At 41.6% G+C, this 25,776-nt stretch overlaps 1 protein-coding gene across 1 annotated transcript; it reads left to right on the plus strand.

The window, feature by feature from the left end:
- The first annotated feature begins 5,943 nt into the window (after positions 1-5,943).
- cped1 (cadherin like and PC-esterase domain containing 1) lies at positions 5,944-25,701 on the plus strand. Its single transcript, XM_022248330.2, has 19 exons — positions 5,944-6,291; positions 10,409-10,607; positions 11,689-11,819; positions 12,543-12,627; positions 12,927-13,107; positions 13,656-13,833; positions 15,534-15,721; positions 16,335-16,407; positions 16,940-17,110; positions 17,810-17,914; positions 18,874-19,249; positions 19,842-20,031; positions 20,656-20,836; positions 21,354-21,477; positions 21,793-21,929; positions 22,408-22,730; positions 23,060-23,147; positions 23,583-23,729; positions 24,159-25,701. The coding sequence occupies exons 1-19, from the start codon at positions 5,944-5,946 to the stop codon at positions 24,357-24,359; spliced, it is 3,426 nt and encodes a 1,141-aa protein (XP_022104022.2). The 3' UTR covers positions 24,360-25,701.
- The last annotated feature ends 75 nt before the right edge of the window (positions 25,702-25,776 follow it).

A 25,776-nucleotide genomic window follows, 5' to 3' on the forward strand; every position in this document is an offset into this window, starting at 1 on the left:
GCTATGGGATGATCTTCAGATATGATATTAAAAAACAACCGTATAAGGCATACTCCCCTAAACTTACAAATGTACATGTATGTACGTGTATACATGTGTGCCACAAGTCATGAGTCATTCTACCGTGTCTATGAGAGTACTAAACTTTCCTGTTAGTTTCCGTTAGTTCTAATATGGTACATGTAAATGACTGTAATTGAGGCCAGAAAGTGAGTTTGATAATAAATACCTGTGCGGTTGATTTTCAACAAAGTTTATTAATTAACAAGAACAAAGTAGCATCTATTCAGTGCTATTGTTGTAAATATATTTGATTGGTTAATTTCAGTGGAATAAACACAACGTTTAGCATCTTTAGATATGAGGAATGCAACCTGGTGTTTTCACATACATGTAACTGAAAAAAAAAACCTTTTTGAGGGTAGTTATGTGCAAAAGCTACTAGTAGTGATAGGATTAAGAAATTTGTGTGGCATGTTCTGTCCAAGAAGTCAGACACTTCTTGCTATGAAAATATACCCAAAATATGTTTTCGTCACTGTGTTTTCACAAAAGTTTGAATTGACGTGATTTACTGATATGTTCTTGACTATCTGCCCTAGAGCATCTTCTTTTATCTTTGATAGAAACACGTCATAAATGAGTAATGTGAGCTGAGGATCATATAAGTTCTAAAGTACAGGTCTGTAAACAAGTGGTATATTTCTGTTTTGCCTCCATGGTAAATTGAGCATACACTCCATTAACTGGAACTCAATCGTGTGTCAGAATTCCAGATTTAAATGACAGGCATCGGCAGTCGGTAAGAAAATATGGCCAGTGATGTCGATGAGAGGCATTGTGTATAAAAGAGAAGTTTTGGCCTGAGGCCATGGTTTTCGTGAATGCCCCAGGCATCAGTTGGTGAAGAGAAATTGTCTGAGCCCTTGTGACTCCGAAGGTTAATTCTCCTTCTCGGTAAGTAGACACTCTAAATTTTTAACCACACTTGTTGAGTTTTTGTTAGATGTGTAAAGTTTCCAAACACCAGCTTACAAGTAAATTTTATTTACAGTAAGGTAAGTGTGCCCTTGATTCGGGACTTTAGTTTACATTGCACAATCACAATGATATTTCACAATGTCAATTTAGAGATTCATTTCTCAATTCTTTTGTATGATAACCTGTTCCATAATCCTCTTGAACAGACATGATTGGTGACATTTTGTGGATGAGATATATGGGCCACTCAGAGTGTAATATTGCTTTTGACTTGTCATCTGGTTTGGAAATGCTTCAGAGCTTTGGAAATTGTTCAGTCTATTATTTTAAAGACTCATGGATGTACATGTGTAACCGGTACATGTACACTTCATCATTTTTTTATCTCTGGGATTAAAGCTTAGTTTTTGGCATCAGATATAGCCAAATACTGCTCCTAATTTCAGACTTGCATTTTGGAAAATTTAGTCTGAAGTTTTACATCCACTCCATGAAATTTGTCATTTATACTTACTTTCACAAAGTGTGACAGCAAGGATTAGTCAATAGATTTGTTTTCTGTATCACCGAGAGTTTACATAAAATTCCCCTCATACTAGTCGGGAATCATGGGTTGAGAGGAAAGTGGCACAAGAAAGATGACCTAAATGGTATTATCTCCCTGTTACATCTGCAACCAGTTTTTCTTCAAAATATCATGCTGAATAATTTCTGCATGATATTTTGATATCCAGAACTACTAGAATAGTCACAACCAATGCTATAAGTAACGATTGAGCCAATCTAAGTAACCCGTTACTGGTGTACCGGTACCTTGTATGAAGAAAACGGTCCATATGTCACAATACATTCTCCAACCTTGTGGAAAGATCCACCTAGTACTTTACATCACAGAACATCCCTGTAATATGTAAACTTAACTCTTCATATTGCTTGAGGTAACGCCTCCAGATTTGTGCTACTTTTCTCATCCCTTTTAAATAAACCTAAAGTGCAGTGAACAAGTGACACCATAGTGTTGGGCGTTTAGCAAGCTCTTTGTGTGCCCACTTCGCAGTTGTCTGGTTCAATTTAACACTCTTCTGCACAATTTGGAAGGGCAAAATGCTTTTCGGCCATGTAAATAGTGGAGGTGCGGAAAGGTTTTACAACATAATGCCTCATACCCATCAGCAATTAAAGTGTATCTCTTTTGGAAAAAAAAAGATAGACTTTGCCAGCTCCTCTTTTGTCCGGTATGCTGGTATAACATACATTTTGTGATGGTACAAAGTGCAAGTACGTACATATTTGATTTGGCATCAGACTAGTTTGGCACTTTAAGTTGCTGAGTGTCTCAGGGTGTTTGACGTCAGCTTGATGGACAAATTCTTCACTGTGTATTTTAATGGAAAAACTAAGACTTAAATAAACAGATTGATAAATAACCACATTTATTGAAAGTTTTCAGACGCTGAAATATTTTGTTACTTATGTTGATGGAACTTGAATGATTTTACTGTCAAACCTTTAGAAATACTCCAATGTGCCTCATGGCAATAGAAACCTGAATAATTTTGAGTTCATATCGTATATTACTGAATTCCTCCTCTAAAGAAAGGAACGGGATAATATTTTGTCATTTTTAATGTAGCTTGAAAATAATAAGCAAAACAAAGTCACTGGAAAAAAATCATTGCTGTGAGTGACCTGGGAATGCTTGCTCTTTAATTTTCTTTTTCTTGTCCACATAATAATTATCTGAATCACCGGTTGTGCTATAACTGGTCTATTTAAAGAGTTGTATTCCAAAGCCCCAAGTTATTTATTTTAGCCCAGCCGTTGATCACACTGAGCAGCCCCTGATTGGGCACCTCGCAGGAGCCATAGTGTGCTTGGCTGCGAGCTCGGCACGCCAAGAGTTGGAGAGCCGCAAGTGCAGTGACCAGCACTGCCAGCACCTCAGGCAGGCAACAGGATCTGTAATTGTACCGATAGGTTGATCCGTGTATTTGGATAAGGCTGGTGGGGCCCCCGCGCCCCGGTTGTAGTATATGAGATTTGATGGGGCCATGCCTGGAGAATAGGTGTGAAATATGCGGTGCAAGGGACTGGTGAGTCTAATTAAGCTGATTTGACCTTGTAAAGGGGATTGGTTTGGTGTGGTGGGAAATGTGACTGGTTTGATTTGCATAAATTTTTGCTGAGGCTTTTTTAAGAGAGAAGACACACAGGAGGTGATGTTTGTATGGTTTGTAGTTTATCTAGTCCTAATGGCAAGCTCAGGAGGCAACCATAAGCATGTTTAAGTGTTAGTGAATTTCACTTATCATTAAGGCTTTTGGGGGGGGTGTCTGGATTTGTTCATAAAGACAGTACAATTCCTGAGAAAACACCTACGTGGGAAAACCAAACATTTGAACAGAAAAACTGATGACTCACTGATAAATGAAACAAATGGCTCAAAATGACATCACATCCAAGACCAAAGAATACCAGCATTCTGTCCTTAACTCTGATCATTCATAACATATCTGAAACACATTTGAGTAGAGTGTCTGAACTTCTTTACCGGATGAATTGTCTGCTTGTCGGTGAAAATGTAAACTTTTCAAGTCCTTAGCTTTGAGATAGATTTTTTTTTCCTGTAGAACAAAAACAGTTACCCCAGAGCCACTATCTCTCCTGTTTACAAGCCCAGATTAGCAATAAGTCATGAGCACAACTACATGTATATCCTTCGTTGGTCCTGAAGAATGCAGAGAGCTGTTGCAGGGGTTGAAATAGTTATCATAATTATTTACCCAACTGGACGTGTTCCGTCTTATCATCAACTGGAATCCCTGGCTCGATATGGATGCAGCTCTTAAATGCCATCGATCATACTGGATTCTCACTGTTATATCCCTCCATGTTACAAGAGAAAAAAAATGCTAGTGTTTTGTGGGTAAGACTCGGGGGGAGGGGTCATTTCTCAGCTCTCTTGTTGCACCTGCTATGCATGAGGGGTTTCCAAATTTCAGTTACACTGTATATGTACATCTTTATTCTCAGGCAGGCTTCGGTGTAAATTTTTCCCAGTAGAGTCCCTGAAGCTCAGTGTCAAATCCATTGTCTACAGCAGGAACTTCACATTTGTGCTCATTTTGACGAGAAGAACCCCCCACTGAGAGAAAAAGAGAGACAGACTAGTGTGGAATACTTCATCTTGGTAGAGAGGACACACATGGAGACCTTGCATTTCAGCAGAAACTAATCATGCTCAGTGCGTTCGGCACCAAATGTGCACAAACTTGTATGCACCTGTAGCATTTTTCCTCCTAAAGGGATGCAGACGTTCGAGTGCCATGTCGTTTTCTCCATGAGGGTGGGGTAAACTTTGGACCAAATCCAAGTCTTTTCATTTTGTGCCTGTAGTAAGTGTTTGAGACTGATCGTGGAGCTCAAAATGAAGCTGGAGGGCAAGACAAAGTGGAGATTTTTGAGATGTCATAGAGACTCGGCAATTCCATCTTGTAGATGATGTCAATTTTTGCCATAATAAACGTGAATACGTGTATGTCTGGTCACACTGTCCGCAGGTTTTTGTTTTGTAGGTCTGTGCATGATGTGGGGGAGGGGAGCATAACTGTGTTCTTTACTTACATGACAACAGAAGATTGAAATTGTCCTTGGTGAATTACTTCGAACTGATTAATTGCTGTGTCAACATTTGATAGTAATTCAAAGTAATCAAGCACCCCAGATCAGTGTTTGAATGATTAAGGTGTCTGCATGGACTCGCAATCAAGAGGTTGTGAGACCCCCCTAAACCTAACAAATCTCTGCAAACTCACTGAAAGCGCAAAGGCTCATCAAGAGGAAATAGTCTAGTGAAGCAGACAATCCTTAAATGCAGAGCTTTAATCAGAGCTAAAAAGCAGAAATTCTTTAGATTTTTGTGCGTCTGTTGAATTCAATGACTTTTTGAAAGTCATTTTAGATGGATATTGGAAGGGTGCCAAGAAAAGACCATTGAACCTGACAAATATTTTTGAAGCTTGTTTTACATCATCCCCAGTTGCTCTGTAATTGTCTCAGAACAGTTGTGGAATTTTATTTTCAGTTTCCAGGCCTGGAAAAGTTGTGGAAGTTGACAAGAATATGAAAAATTAGGAAAAGACATTGGATGCTATAACTTCATATTCAGCGTCAGAAATTTTGTCTTACAGCCAACAAAATGCAACAAATTTGACAAGCTTTACCATTTTCAGAGCTATTTTGATGAACTACATGTAAGTGATGAACTTCCAAAGTTTTGTCTTGGAAAAGCCCTTGGCAAAAAATAATGGAGTTTGATTGTCGCAAAGATGCTGGAGCCATTGGTTTGATAGATGTGATTCACTTTCTTGCTTGATTACCGACCCTCCCTTAGAAGCCAGTGATTGTTTAGAAAAATAATCTTGGATTGAAAAGTGCAATGCACTCCTTCATAACATACAGTCTCTTGTATTAATTCTGCATACTGGAGGACGGTAAGCTCATGTACATTGTTTGGTTTGGTGTTTGAGTGTTATGATAAAGGACTGTGATTTAAAGGTGAAGGCTGTAGCATAACCCTGCTGTGATTGGATCTGTCCATCATATTTCATCCCTTTTTTGCCATTTCTCCTGTTCTTTTCTGTCTTCATCATGCTTAGGGTTCAAGGCTTCAAGCACAATGGTAGCACAATTCCCAGGGGAGAAATGACAACTTGGGTGATCCTGCTGATCAGCAAATTTGATCTCCCCCCCCCCCAGCCTCCCTTCCAAACTAAAAATTTACATCGGCAAACACGACCTATTGCCACAGGCAACTATATCCTGTCAGAGGAACTTGACGCACGGCTGGCTCTGGCTATGATGAACAGGGGCGGTTGTGTTTGGTAAACAACAGGACAGCTAGCACACGCACAGGGGCAGAGCAGGCAGGTAGTAGGCAGTCTGGAGGGTTGTTTTGGGAGAATGAGAGCCCTGCGCTACAAGCTGAGCCGTCTGTGCCGATCGCGGCTCGCAAATGCCCTCCTCTCGGCCCTGGGCCTGGCCAGCTTCTCCCTCTACCTCATCTACCAGTCAGACTCCATGATGCTGATCAAATCCGCCACTTCCATCGGCCAAATGGACAGGACCTTTGATAGGACATTGGAAGCGGGTCTGGTTGCTGGCGAGAGCAGGGACAGTCTGTCTGTCGCAGGCCCCGGACGGCTGAAGACAGAGCGAGCCAAGCTGGAAGACGGAGCAGTAAAGAAGAGAAAGTCACGGAAGGAGGAAGTTGCAATTGAGGACAGTCCAATTTATAAACATCTAGAGCAGGTAAGAAACTTGCAGAGATGGACATTTGTCTAAATTAAATCACAAGATTTCGGGCATTTTGGAAAACTTTGAATACAGTGGAAAGTATGCCCACTCATGTGCCATCAACTAAATTCCTGTCTGACTCAAAAACCCACACACATTCAAACTGAAAGGATTCTCAAATATACACCAAACTTACCTCAGCCTACAAGGCACTTTTTTCCTTCACGGACATGTATAAGGCAAGCCTAATGCAGGTGCAGATGCCCTCAGATCTTAAATGGCATGAGTTGATGAGCACAAGTATTGTAGATCCACTGTGTTTCAATCAGTTGTAAAGTTTTGTAACCATTGCAGGCATTATTTTCAAAGTTGCTAGCCTATATAGTGTCTGCAGAAAAGTGCCATAATTGGTAAAGATTTACTGGTTTTGACAAATCTTTCCTAAGAGACGGTCAAAATGTGGATCACAGCATTACAAGTATCCATCATTGTCGCTTTCCTCTTTGACAGTGGTTCCACTGTAAAACCTTGTGTTCTACACATTTCCAAGTACACAACCTTGTACTTGATGTTCACAGTTCAGGCAAGCACGGTGACAACTTGAGCCTGACCGTGTCTCACAAATGCAGCAACAAGCATTTAACCTGGATTTGGAGTGACACACTCATGTAGACTTTACCACAAAGGAAAATATTTATTTATGCGCTTAGTGGACCGCATCCTGATCTTTTATGCGCGAACATACTCAACGCTTGAATCATCACCCAAAACTCCATTGGAAAGTCCGCTGAAAGGCTTTCAGGGTTTGATGGGTCTGTTTTGTTTGAAAACATCACACAGTTGTTTGTCCTGCATGCTGCAGAAATTTAGGGTGGAGCAAAACAAATTGTCAGAAATTTCTTGTCCATTCTCAGAGTCTTCTTGGCCGCCAGCAGTGGCAGCTGGGATAAGGTACGAGTTCAGGGTCAGTGGTCGACATCAATAAGAATGGGAGCCAGGGAAGTGCTGTATACCAGTACTGATCCAAAAAGTGCTAATGCCCATAAACTGTTGACAGACACACTTAGGTCTGTAGTGCTGGAGTGGTGAAACTAGGCAATAAACAAGCTCTCATTTTCCTTTTTTTTTAGAAGGGAGGGGGGTTCTTACAAAGACCCTACCAAGGTACCACTGAGTCAGTGTTTTGAGTGTACATCCCCTGACCATTCTTTTGCTAATTTTAATTCACATGTAATTCGTCTGTCTTGCTTGCCTCTTGAAACAAGGCCTTCACAAGTATACTGTTAAAAAATCTCCCCAAAATCTCCAATTAATCTCCCTGTTTCTAAGCTGTTTAACTCATGCATTTACTTTGACCCCTGCTTTCTAGGCAACAATGCAATACATGTTTGAATGACCATTACCTTTTGCAACTGAAAATTTCCCCTCATTTCCAGGGTTCCATTTTTTTTCTCCTGCTACTGAAAACTGAAGTAAAGAAATGCATTCCTTAACTTACATGTATAATAAAGTATTAGAGAAGAGCTCCATACATCCAGACACTTTTACCCATGGTGGACGCAGAATTAAAAACAAAGGGGGTGGGTGCTTGGCATTTTACCAATGGGGGTGGGGACCCCAGATGGAGCTGAGCCCTCTATGTAAGCAAGGTATGTGTTTAAAGTCATCTTTGAAGGTTATAAGCAAGTATTCTGACCAGAGAAAGTATTTTCCAGAAAAGGAGGGGACGAAGGACATTGGATGCACCAGCCTCTGCAGATCTGTGAATACCGGTACTCTACAGTACATTACACTGTCAGGTTGACTCACATCCAGTTTTGATGGAATTCAAAGTCTGGCAGAGTCTTTTTTTACTGGCACAGTGTCATGATCTCCTGCATATGTTGCATGGCTAAGAGAGCAACGGTAATCATCACATTGCTGCTACATAAAATAAAGTAGAGATTCTTCAAATCAACACGGAACTCCTGCTTGTCGTGTTGTTGTGGACAGTCCTTTTTTATGTCGCACAGATGCACGCGCAAGTATGGAGCGGCATGTCTTTTTCAAGTTCCCCCATCAAAAATGTCAGGGGCATATCTGGGAACGTGAGGGGGCTGGCAGGGAACTTAGGGTGAGATAAATCTAGCAGCCAACACCTTAGTCTGCATAGGAGGGGTAGGGCATAATTTATGTCTTGGAAAGAACAGCTTGGCATTCCGTACAGGATATAAGTAATCGACAGATGTGCTGAGACTATTTTGGAATGGTTTGGAAACGGTCCAAAATGCCACTTGAATGTCAGAAGCTCATCATTGAATGTTTTGAGTATGCACCGTTTTGGCTAGAGAGACTTCCAGACCAGCTCTATTTGCAACTTTTATTTTCCTCCAAGACAGCTCAAACATACTTTAGAGTTAAAGAGATATTATTGAATAATTACGAAGGACCGCATGAATTTAAGTTTAGATTGTTTGCGTAAAATACTTTAATAGTTTTGTGACTTTCTTTGTGGGTTCTTTTGCCAAAGCTCTAAGCTGACAGATTCCATGTTTTACTTTGTGTTTGTAAGGAGAAGGCTTCATTTGATAAAATGCTGGTTTGGGGGGGTTCATTCAAATGTTAACTTGAGAATTTCTTAAATTCAGCTGGTAAAATAGTCAAATATTTCCTGAATATTGTGAAAATATCCCCCAAAACTTTGGTGGGAAAATTATGTCACCCTGCGGGTGAAGATCTTCCCCCCCCCTAAAATCTAGTTTTTACCCACAAATCCAAAGAATCTGGACAAAACTTGTTCAGAGGTAAGAACTCACTGTAGAGGTGATCCGTCACAGACCTGAACAATCCATTAACTCTTATCATGGGCAGCACTAAGGTGTTAGGCAGCCTCTGCCCCCCCCCCAGATATCAAGCACACAAAACCCCACCCTGCCTGATGCCCCACCCATATAAAAATCAGACCCTGGGGCAAACACCAAATGAGAAGAGCATCAGTGAAAGCCTGTGCCAAGCCTATCTTGTTTACAGATGTGGTGATTACCCTGAAATGTCAGGAATGTCATCAAAGGGTTTGGCTGGTTAGCTTGTTCAACCAGCTGCTTTTAATCAATAGTGTTTCGTGAACAATCCATATCACAGTCTGAATCTGTAATTTTTGCATAAATTCTGAAATACGTTTGGATTCATGGACTGTTTTTAATTGAAGCAATTTAGGCCAAATCTAGAGAGGCTAACGGGGGCCAAGCCCCTCCCCTTCTCCCTCCTTCCCCCTTCCCTGGCAAAAGTTTTTTAATATGAAGAAAAAGTGATTTTTTGGTATCTTTTGGGAGAGGGGTTTCATAATTCCATTCAAAAGCATGTAAAAAGCACTAAAATGTATCCCCAACCCTCAGAAAGGCCATAAAAATTAAGGTTTAATAAAAATTTCTAAAATTCTGGCCCTCCAAAAAATACAGTTTTGATCTCCTCCTCCAAAAAGACTTAGTTCTACATCCATCCTTGTGCCCAATTGACTTATTTGTTAGCAGTCTATCACAAACATTGGACAGAGTGAAAAGTTACTTTCAGTTTATTTCATTTTCATGTTTGATGTTGTTATTCAACAGCTGTTTCAATTTGAAAAATGCAATTTCAAATGGTAGTAAGTTGAAGATGACTGCTATGATTCTGTTGCCACCACAGAAAACATTCAATATATAGAGGATGTTTGTGAGTTGAAGTTTTACCATTCTTGAATTTGTCTTTTGGACTGTGCCTGAAAAGTTATGGTTAATCGGCAAAAGACACATTAAATGTGTGTTCCAGAAATAACCTAGAGTTTCAGATTGAAGTTTAAGACTGTAAGCTTTGGTCTTGGGAATGCCGGTGTTTCTAAACCTCATTTGTTTTTGTATGTTCTGAGAATGCACTTGATCACAAACCAGATTTTCTTCATTGTTAGTAGGCTGACACAATTATGTACGCATGGCGTGTAAAAATATTATTTTGAAACACGTCTCGCACAGTTTGAGAACCGCTTGAAAAAGACCTCTTGTTGGCACTCCTGCATGTTCTGAAAATGGCAGTTGAAAAAAGTCAACAAATACACCTACTCTGTTGGGTATGAAAAGTTTGTTTACCCATTGTCCTCTTTTATGTGGATTCCCGACAGCTGGAATCAATGCTCCTGAAACAAGCCAAGACATTGAAGTCCAGATCCGTAGAGGTCAGAGGTCAACCAGAGGTGATCAACCGTGACCTGCCACTCTACGAAAAGGCATTCACCAAACAGGGTTTTATTGTGCGGCAGCCCAGCAATTATGAAGAGGCTTATATTGTTAGTAACAACACCAGCGCTGCATGGGATAATGGTAGGTGCTGTCCTCAATTTGTACTCGATATAGAATATCTCCATCCAGTAACATCCATGTACTGTCACAGTTTCCAAAGCCAATTCTAAGATAAACTTGTACATGTATACTACCAGGTCCTCATACAGTGCTTATTCTCTTTATTCTGTTTTCCAGATGCCTAAAACATATCCAGATCATGTACAAGGTGAACTTTCACAGATTGAACGTGACACAGCTTCCTCTTTCTCTTCTTACATTCTCTTCCACAAATCAGTCACAAGTCAATCACAAGCCAATCATAAGTTATCCTGTCTGTGGTAATTTATATGGCATTTTCTGTAATGGTTCTTTCAGCACTTGCAACCCGACCCTTGGTTTGACTGGTAGAATTAACTTGTCATCCAATCCTGATTGTTTGTGGCTTCCATTCTGTTCAGTATCAACTGACTTGATGACTGAAATATATGCTAATGTGTACTGTATTGTGTCCATAATACACCTACATGTAGTCTGTTGCCTGGGATCTAGTGTCATCCAATCAAACCACAAAACAAGCCATCTACATCATAGCATCTGGCTTTTTAAATCTAAGATGGTAGTTTTATAGGCATGGAGGAATACAACATATACCTCCATGATTGCAGTCAGTATTCACTGTGTCGATGACAGTGACGATGACAGTGACGCTAGAAGAAAGGCACATGCCCAAATTTGTATCCTTGTTCTCTTGTTCTACAAATACTCGGGTGTGAAAGGCAGTTTTCAAAATGCTCTCATTTGAACGAGTTACTTTTCTGGGTTAAAAACCTGAATGTTCCTTGTATAAAATACCTGGTACTTCAGTTTGTTATATGTAATTACACATTTAAAATTCCTCCTTTTTGAATAAGTTCCAAATATCTATTTTGTGAATTCCTTGTGGAGACCTATTGTACTGGCTCTCCATAGGGTGTCATGATGCACCATATTTGAACATACTCTGATTAATGGGTCTACATCCGCAGCTCAACATTTTAATCATGTGAAACAAACAAAGCAAAGAACAGTGCCATTTTCCTTGTTCCACCGAAATCTGATGTGTCCAACTCCCTTTCTCCAGGGCAACCGCAGGCGGTTTCCTCCACTGACTGGCGGGGTTGGACAGTCCTCCTGTGCCTGGCATTCACCGACGGGGACTCGAAAGATTGCCTGGACAGAAGCTCCTTTACAAAGTTACGCAGCAGCCAGAAGGTGCGGGCTAGCATTACCGACTGATGGTAGAAACCGGCCCTTGGGCTGAAATGATTCATCAGGAGTGTCTTTTGTAGTTCCTCCATTTGGAGGCTACTTGAGGAATACTCCCGGGTTTTGTTTTCATATGTGGCACATCGAGCAAGGTGGTTGCATGGGGTGAATTGTGTGTATGATCTTAGCATAAATGCTTGAGGGCCCTATGTTAATTAAAGTGAGACAGCATCTGTTCGCTGGTAGCATTGGTTTGGGCAACCATACGCTGTATGCATTCCTCTCCTATGCAACGTAACTCTACCGCTGGCAGAGGCGGTGCAAATATTTATTAATGGACACGCCCATCTTGTGCCCATGCATTGTTGTGTTTTTTTATTCACAAAGTACAGTGGGTCATTTTGTTAAAATTGAATCACACTGCATCCTTTCCTTTGTTGTTTGTAGGCCAGGCATGTACTCATTGCCCGGAGAAACAATTGCTATGCAATACACAAGAAATGTGCAATGCACAATATTTTAGCTGGCAACTGGCAGCTTTCGACAAGACAATATTTCTGTGCCCAGCTGGCTCTTGTTGGCCTCTGGTAAAAAAAAAAAGCGATGGCTCGGTCGAGAAACTGTGCGCTGGCCAAAAAATTAACCACGACATAGACAACACTGTATCTTATCTTTTATTAACCAGAATGTATACTTGTATCTTGTGAGTCCATTTTTCTTGTTCATCAGGTCAACAGAATCCCCGGAATTCGGAATATTTTATGGAAGAAGGACGGTTTCTGTCACACCATGAACCAGGCTAGGAGAATTCCAGGTACATGTATTAAGTGCTGGCCTATCTCATATCCACCAGGGTGAAAATTGGGAACGTACGTTGCCCGTTGGGTGGCATCTAGTGAAGATAAAGGATTTGTGATGACTGAGCATCAATCGGATAAATGTATGCATATAACATAGGAGGAAACAAGGATTTGATTCCCAATACTCAACGGGAGAGGCCTAAGCATTCGGCATTAGGGTAAAGATGGTCAAATAGTCAACTTGCTTCACGACAAAAGAACTAATTGCTTTTATTTAAACTGATCTGAGGTTGATTCATTTCTCTCTTGACAGCTTTAAAGAAAACTTACCTATCACCGGCATGCTGGGTCATGCCAAGTCAATTTGACCAGTTCTTGGGAGTGGCCGATGCATCAGGAGATGAAGTACGGTGGGTGTTCAAATCCACTAGCCCCGGCGGTAACATTCAGGTCCTACAACCGACCAAAGAGAAAGACTATGCAAGAGTTAAAGAGTAAGTACTGTGTACTTGTGCATTCTCCCCAAACATCCTGTTTGGGTTGTTTTTTTTCAGTTGTGAAGGTGCTTAGTCAGATCTGTGCCGTTGGGCGTTGGTTTTTTTGGGGGGGGAGTACAATTTGTACTGAAAAAAATCTGTTTTGAAATCAGTTAGCTTTCAAGGAGTTACAAAAGAAATAAAAACTATATATATAGTTATAGTTAGTTATATATAGTTATCTATCTATATTTATATAGTGTCCTGTAAAATGTTGCTTTCATTCCATAGCAGCAGTTAGTTACCGAAACTTTAGAGATCAAAAGCAGAATATTCCTTTGAAACTTTGTTTAAAATTTCTAAGAAAAGTGTTTGTTTGGACAAGCTTTGGTTCGTTTGTACACCAGAAAGCTAAACAGTTTGGGTTGTGCTATAGAAAAACGACTTATTCATTTTGAAATTTTGTCTTCTAGCTGACAACACCCAACAGGTTTGTATGTTATGGCTTTCATGACATGCCTTGATGAGTTCTTACTTTGTCTTCGATTTTTCCTTCTGTGTTTTAGATTTCGTTTTAAGAAGGCAGTGGCACAACAGTATTTCCCTAACCCGTTACTCATCTTTGGCATGCCAGTCAACATCCGGGCCTATGTCCTGGTCACGTCCATCAACCCACTCAGGGCTTTCATCCACTCGGAAGGGCTGGTTCACTTCAGGCACGACTACCCACGAGGCTTCAAGAAGGTCGGTTACCTCTGTAGGCTCAGACATTGTCACAGACTTCCAAAACATGTGTCTCTTCAGACTTTCAGAAGAAACTAAAAGTTTTTATTCTAAATCTTACTTGAGTTTGTATTAAATCGTAGGGAAACTTCTCCAACTCTCAGAAATAACTGAAAGATATTTCTATTAGCTATTTTAATTTGGATTAGGAAAGATTTACAACTTTCTGTTCAAGTGCCAATCTTTATCATCATGAAATAAATTTTGTTAGACAAGGGTTGAAGTATAGTTTGGGTCAGACATGGTATTTCTAGGAAATTTGTCACGTCTCATGCATGTTTGCGTTTTCCAGTTAAACTAATATGCTTTACTGTAAAAGATTAAGGATAACCCTTCTCAGCTGAAGTCATGTTAGCACTGTGGTTTTCATTCTTTGATAAAACACAATAGTTTTCTCTGTTCCTCGATAAGCAAAATGTTTCATGACATGTTGAACATATGTCACACAAAGAAACTGTCCATACCTTTCCAGAGAGCCCATAGGAATGGGTATCTGTGGGTGTTGCACACCCCCTCCCCATACCTTTCCAGAGCGCCCATAGGAATGGGTATCTGTGGGTGTTGCACACCCCCCATACCTTTCCAGAGCGCCCATAGGAATGGGTATCTGTGGGTGTTGCACACCCCCCATACCTTTCCAGAGAGCATAGGAATGGGTATCTGTGCATGTTGCACACCCCCTCCCCATACCTTTCCAGAGAGCCCATAGGGATGGGTATCCGTGGGTGTTGCACATCCCCTCCCAATACCTTTCCAGAGAGCCCATAGGAATGGGTATCTGTGGGTGTTGCACACCCCCTCCCCATACCTTTCCAGAGAGCCCATAGGGATGGGTATCCGTGGGTGTTACACACCCCCTCCCCATACCTTTCCAGAGAGCCCATAGGGATGGGTATCCGTGGGTGTTGCACACCCCCTCCCCATACCTTTCCAGAGAGGCCATAGGAGTGGGTATCTGTGGGTGGTGCACACCCCCTCCCCATACCTTTCCAGAGCGCCCATAGGAATGGGTATCTGTGGGTGTTGCACACCCCCCATACCTTTCCAGAGAGCCCATAGGAATGGGTATCTGTGGGTGTTGCACACCCCCTCCTCATACCTTTCCAGAGCGCCCATAGGAATGGGTATCTGTGGGTGTTGCACACCCCCTCCTCATACCTTTCCAGAGAGCCCATAAGAATGGGTATCTGTGCGTGTTGCACACCCCCCATACCTTTCCAGAGAGCCCATAGGAATGGGTATCTGTGGGTGTTGCACACCCCCTCCTCATACCTTTCCAGAGAGCCCATAGGAATGGGTATCTGTGGGTGTTGCACACCCCCCATACCTTTCCAGAGAGCCCATAGGAATGGGTATCTGTGGGTGTTGCACACCCCCTCCCCATACCTTTCCAGAGAGCCCATAGGAATGGGTATCTGTGGGTGTTGCACACCCCCCCCCCCGTACCTTTCCAGAGAGCCCATAGGAGTGGGTGTTGTACCGCCTGCACTTGTTTGGATTGTAGTGCTTGAATATGGGGAATGCTGGAATGTACAACACCCTACCTTAAATAGATTTGATTGCACGTTATTATCTCCAGCAACCTTTGGCAAAAATGTGTTCCAGCCTGGTTCCCTTCATGCCCATTCATCAAGTTATTTGTAGTTATTTTTCCTTTACAGATTCCAAACAGGACCTGGTACCTGGCTCAGTTCAAGCATTACCTGAAGTATAACTTTGGCTATGATGCAGCCGAGAGGGCCTTCCAGAACCTGGCAGCAGTCATCGTCCAGACCTTGCTGGTGGCCGAGTCGTCACTGGTGGCACACTTTGGCCGCTTCTCAGCCCATCCATGGGACGAACATTACAGGTTGGATGATGATGCTTGTTAATTTGTTGGTTTGGGTTAGGTTGGGTTGAGTTGGGTTGGGTTGGGTTGGGTTAGGTTAAGTCGGGTTGGGATGGGCTGGGCTGGGCTGAGTGCATTGGTTGGGTGGACTGGTATGGGTTGGGGTAGGTTGGGTTGGGGTTGGGTTGGGTTGGGTTGGGTGTATGGGCCGGTTGGGTTGTGTTGGTCTAGTCTGGGTTGGGGTGGGTTGGGTTACACTTGTTTACGGATTCACTAGAGGCCGCTTCCCACTTTGTGAAAAAACAAACAGGAACATGAGTTCGTAGAGCTATGGCAGATATTTGCTGCCGATATACAGAAGTTGAAAATGCATCTTAATTTCAGCGAGTTCTTTAGTGAATGCTGGACGCCGTTAAATTTTTTTCATGTTTGTATCTCAAACTGACTGACTAGTTAAAATCAGTGGACTGTTTCATAATTGATTAACTGACCTTGATTTATTAAGTGACTTATTTTGATCGATAAATTGATAAAGAAGTGATTTTGATGGCTTAATGTTTTATTAATTCACCATAACAGTACTTTATGAGAGTATATGTAATTCTAGTCCTTTTCTGTGTGATCACATCTTCAGGTGCAAGAATTGTTTTCAGCTTCTTGGATTTGATGTTATTTTCAATTCCACACTTCATGCAATGGTTGTTGAGGTAAGTAACAAATTAAAAGGAGAGACATTTCACAGATAGTTAATTGTGACATTGGGTATATTTTCACCCGAACAGCATACCCTAAGTTTCCTCTGGAAAGATATTTGCAGGAGTTTTGTGAATCTTCATAGACAACAGAATTCTCCTTATAGGAGGAGGCCACTTTATATCTTGAATTATATGTACGTTTTTAGGTATTTGCCTTCAAAACCCCACAACCCTTCACTGATACTTCACTCAGAATATGAAAAAAGAAAGACTGACCATATTTCTTCTTCTGGGCTATTTCTCAGAATAGATTTGGAAGCTACTCCTTAAAAGCATTTGTTTCTCATGTTCATTTTACACAGAGGTGTTTTTTACAAAAATATCATTAAATCCAAGACAGTTGCAGTGCAGCTTTTCAAATTAGTAATTTGACACAGAACAACTAAATGGGAAAACATGATTCGCAAGCAGATTCAAAATGATTATTCAGAGTGCAGTTGATGATGAATAGTCCACTCTCTTGTAATCCTATATTATTGCATAGGTCAATGGACAGCCCCATCTGCAAGCAAACAGTGACACCACCAACTGGGCTAGCAAGACCATCAAACAGAACACCGTTGATGATGCCATCTCCATTCTCGTGTCTGAGACAATGGTCGCCAAGGATGTTGCCCTCGCACTGGAGCATCTAAATCTAAATGTTGGAATATTAGTAAGTGAACGAATACCTCTTATGAAAGGTATTCATGTAGCCCTTAGCACGAAAAATGTTTAAAGACTAATCCAAGGAGATGGCAATGTTCTGGCGGCACCACACTTGCACTTTCATTTTTAAACTTGAGTTGTGCCCATTTTGGGGAAATCCCAACCTCCCATTGGTGGAAGAGGTATGTTTTCCAGGCCTGTTACCTGCTTGTGAGTGTGGTGCCGCTAAAGTTACGGCTTCTAATTCTGGTCACCGGACTATTCCAACTACTTCTTTGTTTGGAAATATTTTGTTACTTAACACAAAGAAAACTTTGATGTATTTATGATCTGTGGTTCCCTCAAGTAAAGAAAAAAGGAATTTCATTGACATTTTCCAATTTTTTTTCAACTATTTCAAAGATGGATTTGTACTGGGGAGATGTAAATTAATTTTTGATATTTTCTTTTGGCCCTGCCCGAAGTGTATTTTAATGCTGTATACTCAGTTCATGCCCCCCGAAGGCTTGTGAAAAAAACCACAAGCGTACTCGGGTGGGACTTGAACCCACGACCTCCTGCTTACTAGTGCAGACGTCTTAACCACTCTTAGACTGGATAGACAAACAACCTGTTAAAGTAGTGCAAGAAACGACGAAGGTGTTGAAAATTTGTAGCATTATTCACTGCTTACTTTCATATTCCTTGCTACCACTCTTTCTCGCAGGGCGTGAACTGCCGCTCCAACAACCAGATGTGTCTGACCCAGGAGGACTTGGAGTATCTCCTAGCAACCAGACGAGAGACTGTCAACCGGGGAAGTTATCAACAGGTAAGGTAGACAGACAGATTTGCATAATTATGTGCATGCATTCATTCAGAAAATGTAGATAAAGGTACGTGGCTGACTCACCGGAGAAAATGAAGGATACTCTCACATGTTGCTTAAGGGATATGGTCATTGTTCAACTTAATGTGTAAAATATGGGCTCGTCATATTGAGTGTCAAAACTTGATCGGAACGTGAACCTCAAATATGATCTTATTAGTTTTTGTACAAATTACCTATGTGTTCCTACCCATATAAATTTGATTTCATTATGTGCCTATGTTTGTTATTGTGGACTTGGTGCCCTAAATTACTTTCCATGAAGATTTTTTCCGCACGTTATCCAATCTAAGTATAAAGTAAACAAGACAAATTACTCAGTTTTGCAGCTTTGGTTTAGTGTCATCAGTACACATTATGGTTTTCCTAACATATAAAAGTTTACAGCTCAAAAAGTTAAAAGTTACATGTATTTGTACCTAATTCTTTTTTTTTCAGTTTCGGAACTTTGACGACAAATTGCAGCCATTAAATTTTTTTTCCAGATGAACCGATTGTTGTTATCATTTTAAACCACTTTGCATAGAAGGACACATAAACACAAACTGACCTTGAATAACCTCTGGGTGACATCTAAACATGCCATCCTCCATATGTTTGTACACACACACAAAACCCAACAAATCTGTGAAGGCAGGTGATGTGCCGAACTTGAACTTGGCAGCTGCGCACAACCTGTGGTGGCAGCACGTAGGAGGTATAGAAAGACTGTGTTTATTATTATTTTGAATTATTTTGATTATTGCGAATCAGGATTTGCAGCTTTGGGCTGCATATCAAAGGTTCACCACTGCAGCTTGCCTTTTTGAAAGTCAGAATTGCTGCCCTGAAATCAAACTGTCGGCAAGCGGAGAAGCCAGTTCGATCATGATTTTGGTCACCATTTTTCCTGTGCAACTCAGCTGTACCCCTCCTACACCAGCCTGAAGTACAACAGCCTCCTACGAGACATCCAGCACGTCCTCGTGTCTCAGCTGCAGTTAGACGACATCCCGCCGTACAACCACCAGGGGGCGCTGCTCACCTCCCCGACGCACCGGCATGGCACGGCAGAGCTCCAGCATGTGCTGGCCAACCTGGAGCAGTATTACTGGAGCATGGACAGGGGTCAACAGCAGGTGATGGCCGGGGCCGTCTGGAGAGAGACGCAGCAGAATCTTGGCAACGTCACCAGTCCTCACTGGGATACGGGACGCAGTGATGTCTTGATCGGCAGCGCATTTGAGATTGACCCAATGTACAGGGATCCACGATACCACAGACCAAGATGTAGTGATGGTGAGTCCAGGAATATTCTAGTGAATGGAAAATAAAACGAATGGGAACTGATTCGAACTGGTGACTTTTGGAACACTACAAACGCTCTACCCCAGAATGTGATGTAGTTATGGGTACCCCACTTATGTTAAAATCTGAATGCTGCTGGGGGACCGAAAACTTTATTTTTGTCCCCAGAAGTCGATCCCAACTTTTCTAACAAAAGAAATGATCTCCTTAACACAGGGAAGGGCCTACACATGTATGTTGACAGTCTGCAATGCTTTTTAAGCATCTTTTAAGGTTGCCCGTAAGAATTTGTACGCCCAGTTCAGTTTATTGAAAATTGTGTGCTTTGTGGACTTTTTGATTTTTTTTTCTACCAAATGCTTGTTTTGTCTTTGATCTTCATGGTGTCTTCCCATCCTGTGTTTTTTTATTGTTTTCTCTCTTTGTGTCATTGCAAATACAGCGCACTGCAGAAAAAACGTTTTTAAGTTGTTTCACCCAGCCTTCTGGAGGGAGAGAGGGTAGCCGGTTACCATTCAGGTTTTCTTTTAATGATCAGTGGAGAGTACCAGCTCCGTTGAACAGGGTTATTAATTTTTTTTAGATCCATCAGCTGTGCCAGAACTCTTAGACCTCCGGACTGACCCCATGATCATCCTCACCCCAACTTTTGACCCAAAGATCACCGAGTACCAGGCTGTGGTGCCCCACGAGATGGCTCTCATCAAAGTTTGGGGGTATGCCAAGAGCTGTGACTGTGAGGCCAGGTTGGAGGACAGACACGGTGTGTCAAGGTAAATGGCATCAAATTACAGAGTGGGACATATGTCCATCACAAGTCCTTACAACTCCATTACAAGTCTTTACAACTCCATCACAACTCCATCACGAGTGCTACTAGTCAATCACAACTCTTACAACTCCTTACAAGTCCTTACAATTCCATGACATGTCCTATGTAACTCCAGCGTGTCAATCACAAGTAGTCTACTCTCAATTCAGGCTCAAGCCATCAAAATGAAACTTAGAAAGAGAGCATTCCATCTTTCGTCCCCCATGCGAACAGAGGAGTGGTGGACTTGTATAACATGACTATAAAGACCAATCTGATGACCATGGTCAGAAGGCAAAACTCTGAGTGTTGATTGGCTCATTGATCAACTGGCGTCGTGACCAGTGACTTACGACTTATGTTGCAACCCCTGTTTAAGAGCTCACCCACGAGCTTGGTGCCTCTGCACTACTGGCATTTTATTTAAGTCTAGTTTGTGGACTAGGATAGTTTAGATTTCTTGTGACAGAACACGTTTATGAAGTCACTTGGAGCTGGCCAAGAGCATAGATCGTCAGGGTCAGCTTTTAAGAGCTGGTCACTTTGTAGCAGTCTCAGGTCATCTTCGTTTACTGTTGACCATCAGACCCTCCAACTACACCTTAGGAGTTGGGGAGAACCGGATCAGCATGCTGGTGGTAGACATCACCCACTCACAACCCTGGGTGGTCAGCACCTACACGGTGTTCATGCATCGCCGGAGTGTCACTGACGGGGAGGCAGACTTTGACCACACTGAGAGGCATCAGGTCTGCAGCCTGGTGCAGGTAAGGGCATGACTGAGCCTTGGGGACGTGGGGCTGGCTTGACAAGGTTACTACGACCCTCTCTTATGCGTGTTCTCAGGCGTGATGTGCCCGTGCAGTTGGCAAATCACGACACTCGATTGGTCAAAAAAGGCATGTCATGCACACGCACTGCCTGTTCATGAGCATTTTACACTGCAGTAGTGGCGTCTAATTCTGCTCACCAAATCACACCCTCAAAGATTATATTTCAGCCAAACACAATTAGATATGTTGTTAATTAAAACTTCCCTCTTAAAACATACTTTCGCAACGGCAGTATAAATGCTGCTCAGCAGTTTCTACTGCAAGATGTGACTGTTCCTTTAATGCCACACTTCCAGGTTAACTGGGATTTGTATCAAGTTTGTGCACTGTGATGTGTTTAAAGTGAGAGTTGAGGTTGTCTCAAGGCCGTACACTGCAGAACTTTATTCTTTCCAGTGCCGATAGATTACTGAAATTTATGCCACTTTTTCGATCTGTCTGCCTGGCGCAGGAATGCACTCTGCAGTTTCTTCAGGGGTCTTCCTGTGGATTGAGTTTAGTTCCTGATCTCTCCTGGGAGGACTACGTCAAGTCTAAGCCACACCTGCCTTTGTGTTCCAGTGGTGACATTCAAGGTATGTTGAAGTATAACCTTTGACCTGATAACTAACTTTAAATACATCGAGCCAAAATCGCGGAAATGATTAAAAGATTTCAATTTAAAGTGGAAGTCCAAGAAAGATACGTTGTTTGCTTGTTTGATTCCATTTTTTTCCAAGTTTTTCCAGGAACTTGTAAGCTAAGTGTTGTTTTGAAATTTCCACGCGCCTTGATATTTATGGAATCAGGCATGCTGTCATAGAAGGAGACAGCGGTTGGTGGAAACGTACTTTTCAACAATTTCAGAAGCATTTTGTCAAACTTTTTCATTGGTTCCCTTAACCTGTTAGGAGAGTGGTTGGTTCCCTGCAGCCACTGTGTAGACAAGAGGAGCTGTTACTGGAGGGAATCTGTGTGGCAGCCCAAGGGATGTCGGTACCCCGCTATTGAACAAGACAAGTTACAGAAGTGTCTTGCTGGGAAAAAGGTAAAAATTTTTTATTCTAATAAACAGTACTAAAACAACATTTATATACCACAAACGGCATTGCATGTTCCTCAAAGCACCCAGCGTATGTGAGACTGGAACTTTCAAGATTTTTATTACCACTTTATCACAGACTTGATTGAATCCTTCGCATTTGTCAAATCTTACTTCGCAGCCGTTTGGAGAGTACTCAAAGAAAACACAATTCAGTGTTGCCAATAAAATTGACAAACTGCAGAATTTTCCCTGAACTTCAAGAACTTTCACTGGATTTTTCCCCTTCCTATGTTTTTTTTTTGCCCAAACCCGGCGGTATACACAAGGAGTGGTTTTTTCAAGCGTTTCCAATTTGTACTCAGCATATCTTACATGTGACTGGCTTCACTAATAAGTTTTAATATCTTCCAAAAATTGTCTTCCAAAAGTGATGATAATTAGAATTGAATATCTTTAAAATGTTTACACCTTGTTTACGTAGCTTCTTTTCATTGGAGATTCCACCAATCGGGGCATAATGTACTACCTCATGGAGAAGCTCAACGGCACCCTGACAGAATGGGACAAGACCCATGACATCAAGGTCTACACCAACCTCAACGGCAACCGGACGACGGTCAGCTTCGCCTACTACCCACAGTTCTGGCTGCCGGCCGGCGAGAGGCCCGTGTTCGACAAGGCCCTCTACCAGCTGATCCAGCACTCCCGGCCGCTGGAGAACGGCGAAAACACGGTGCTGGTGGTGGGCGGCGTACACTGGCTCGCCACCCACCACCTGAAGGTGCTGCAGAAGGCACTGAGAAGGTGACTCGAGCTTACTTAAAGCTTTCCTCGAGAAAAAAAAGATGGCTCATCTGAATCAGACTTGAATAGGGTAATAATGTAGCACTACAACCACAGTCTTGCTGCAGAAAGCAAGAACGATTTTACATCTGATGCTAACTGGCAGCTTGGGTGAAGGTCTCTCGGTGCATCACAGAGGCTTTGCACCGCTGGATAATATTCCATGGCTTCTTGCATGGACATACAGTCTTCATTTATTTCTGTATTTGCTCATATCGATTTTATAACAAGTAGATCTTAAGGACTTCTTGCAATTTCATCAAGTGTTTATTATTTGTGTGATTTTTTAGGGAGGGGTTGAGTAGCATTCGAAAGATAATGAAGAGCCTTGGAGCTGGTTTCCACCAGCCGGTGGATGGCATGCACTGTCTCTCATTGGTGAGTGACGCTCCCCTTGCCTAGTAGTTCTTCTGGAAACCCCCCCCTCCCAACCTAATCCATGGTGTCTGCTGTCCTCCTCTGATCCCTTTCCTGCCCCCATCACGAGTGGCATAATGAAGAGAGACTTTTCTAAAGGTCACTCTGTACACGTGAGCAAGTGTGACATGACATTCGACGTCGGAAAACTTCCGAGACATGTTCAACATGTTCAACTTGTATGAATTCATAACATAAATACATGTTGAAGTGTAAGAAATTTTATAGTTGATTTCAACACTGATTTCAGAGAGGTCCTATCTAAATTGTTCTCTCAGTTTTACTCTCTAGGGTTTACAAGGGCCAATACCCTAGTTTTGGCTGTGTTCCATGCCTCATCTTGTCTGTCCACTGTTATCCTGTTTTTACCCCACTTTCCTCTGTACAAAATCACAGCAAGAGCAGCGTAAGATGTTCTACCACAACCGCGGCATCCTGGACTATGCCAAAGACCTTCAGTTTGATGTGGTGGACACATTCAACATGACCATGGCCAGATATCGAGAGTTCCTATTGGGCAAATGTGCCTGCCATTTCCACAGGGTAAAGAATATAGAAAAAGCATACTGAAAAAACTTTGTCTATAACATATTTATTTAAAAGGATTTTGTTGAGATTGCCAACAAATACCAAGTATACCATATGAGCTTATTTTGTCATGAGTTCTAATTGAGCAAATAAATTACTGGGAGTGTTACGTAACCCATGTGAAATTTTGATGCGGTCAACATACTTCACAATTATGCTTTTGTTAAATGAATTTTAATGATAAATTTGTCCCAATTTTTATTTTGAAACACCATAGATATCACTCTGTCCAAAATTTTTAACCAAAATTAAATAATTTTCATTGAATATTTTCATACTTTCTCGAACAACCACACACCAAAAATTTCAATCACGCCTCACTTCCTTAAATTTGTCATTTGTAATGAAATGCAACTTTTTCTCTTTTCTGAAATATTTTGGCAGGTAAACGAAGTCATTCCAGATACCAGTGCAACTTCCAATCCCATCCAGACACTGTGGAATTTCCTCCAGCCCTCGCCTGAGGGCATCAACAGGGGTAAGACCAAGAGAGAAGACCGCCACCAGAGGGCGCACTACCACGTGACTGGTGAAATCAACGCGGTATACGCTGAAATTTTGATCAGCAGAATATGCAGTGCTTGAACTGCTGTGTTGAGTATAAAAGATTTATTTCTATCCTGACTGAATGCGTCTCCATCATCCACAGACCTACATGTACCAGCAAAGTCGTCTTATCAGACCAAGGACAGATCCAGAAGTGAGTTTTTTAGGGGCAGTTATGTTTTTCCAGAGGGCCAACTAGTTTACCAGTCATGGCTTTTCTGAGAGTTGAGGCTACTTTGTTGGGCTTTTTACATGCTTTTAGAAGGAAGGGAAATAAACAATCTCAGAAGAATCTTATTTCCCTAGTTATATCCCCCCCCCGATCAGACTAATGTAATGCGTTCTTTCTCTAGTGTGCTCAAGACCAAAGACAAGGTTTCTTTGTGCAGATCCGACAACCAACAGCAGAATGTTTCTGATTGGGGTCTCGGGGTACTAGACATAAGTCTGTGTAGTGGGGGAACTAAATGCAGGTGTGGGAACATAAGACAGAACTTTCAAGAAGTTTAGGGGAGTAGCTCGATTGCCCATTTCACCAGTAACATCATGAGGTGTTTTGGCTGCTCGTAAGTAGAGGAGGTAACCTTATTACACATATTACCTTGCCAGATTTTACCACGTATTTATTCTTCAGTAAACTCTTGCCAAAGTATAACTACTTTGATTAATTTTGCCCGAACCAGACAGAAGAGATGACAGAAAATTTGAAAGCCGTTAATAATTTGGGGAAATAACGGTAATTTGTTTTAGTCTACCGGGACACTCTTCATCATGTGCTCTAGATTCTAATGCACTCTTTCCAGCTAAAACTAGGATCCAGACGGATTTGATTCAAAGATAATTTACTCACTCGAGTAGAATGCAGTTTCACTTCAGTTGCCACCGGAAGTGGTTCTCTTTCAGACTATTTCAGTCTAAATTTTCACTTTAGATTGTTTGGTCCACAGTTTCACACTTGATATATAATAAGGTATTTTGTCAAAATAACACACTGCATTATATCACCAAATGACTACTAGTAACAGAGTTTTTAACTTACCACAGTTGTGCAGAAGTGTTTAAATTTATAGTGTAAAAATGACTTTCCAGATGCGATGAGTGAACTATACATTCAAATGATGCAAATTTGGTTGACCTTATAATTTTATGTGGACACAATGCAATAAAGATTTAAAACAATGCTGACTGATGATAGAGTTTGTAGGAAAAAAACCACAACAGTAGCATGATTTTTCTTAACTTTCATTGTGTACATAAGAGCTATATATTTATAAAGATGTTTTCTAACGACCAACGATGCACAGTGTAATCATTTGTTTGAGGCTTCCAGCATCTTAAGCTCGTTGATGCAAGTAAATAAATGCATTCAAACCAGAAACAATTTTAATACTGAAATGTGTTTTCTTTTGCACCCTTTCCCATGTTAAGCTTGTTCATCGATTGTTGCTTAGAAAGC

This window comes from Acanthaster planci, linkage group LG04 (genome assembly GCF_054643075.1).
Source record: "Acanthaster planci isolate LZ-2023a linkage group LG04, COTS_SCS, whole genome shotgun sequence".
Lineage (NCBI taxonomy): Eukaryota > Metazoa > Echinodermata > Asteroidea > Valvatida > Acanthasteridae > Acanthaster > Acanthaster planci.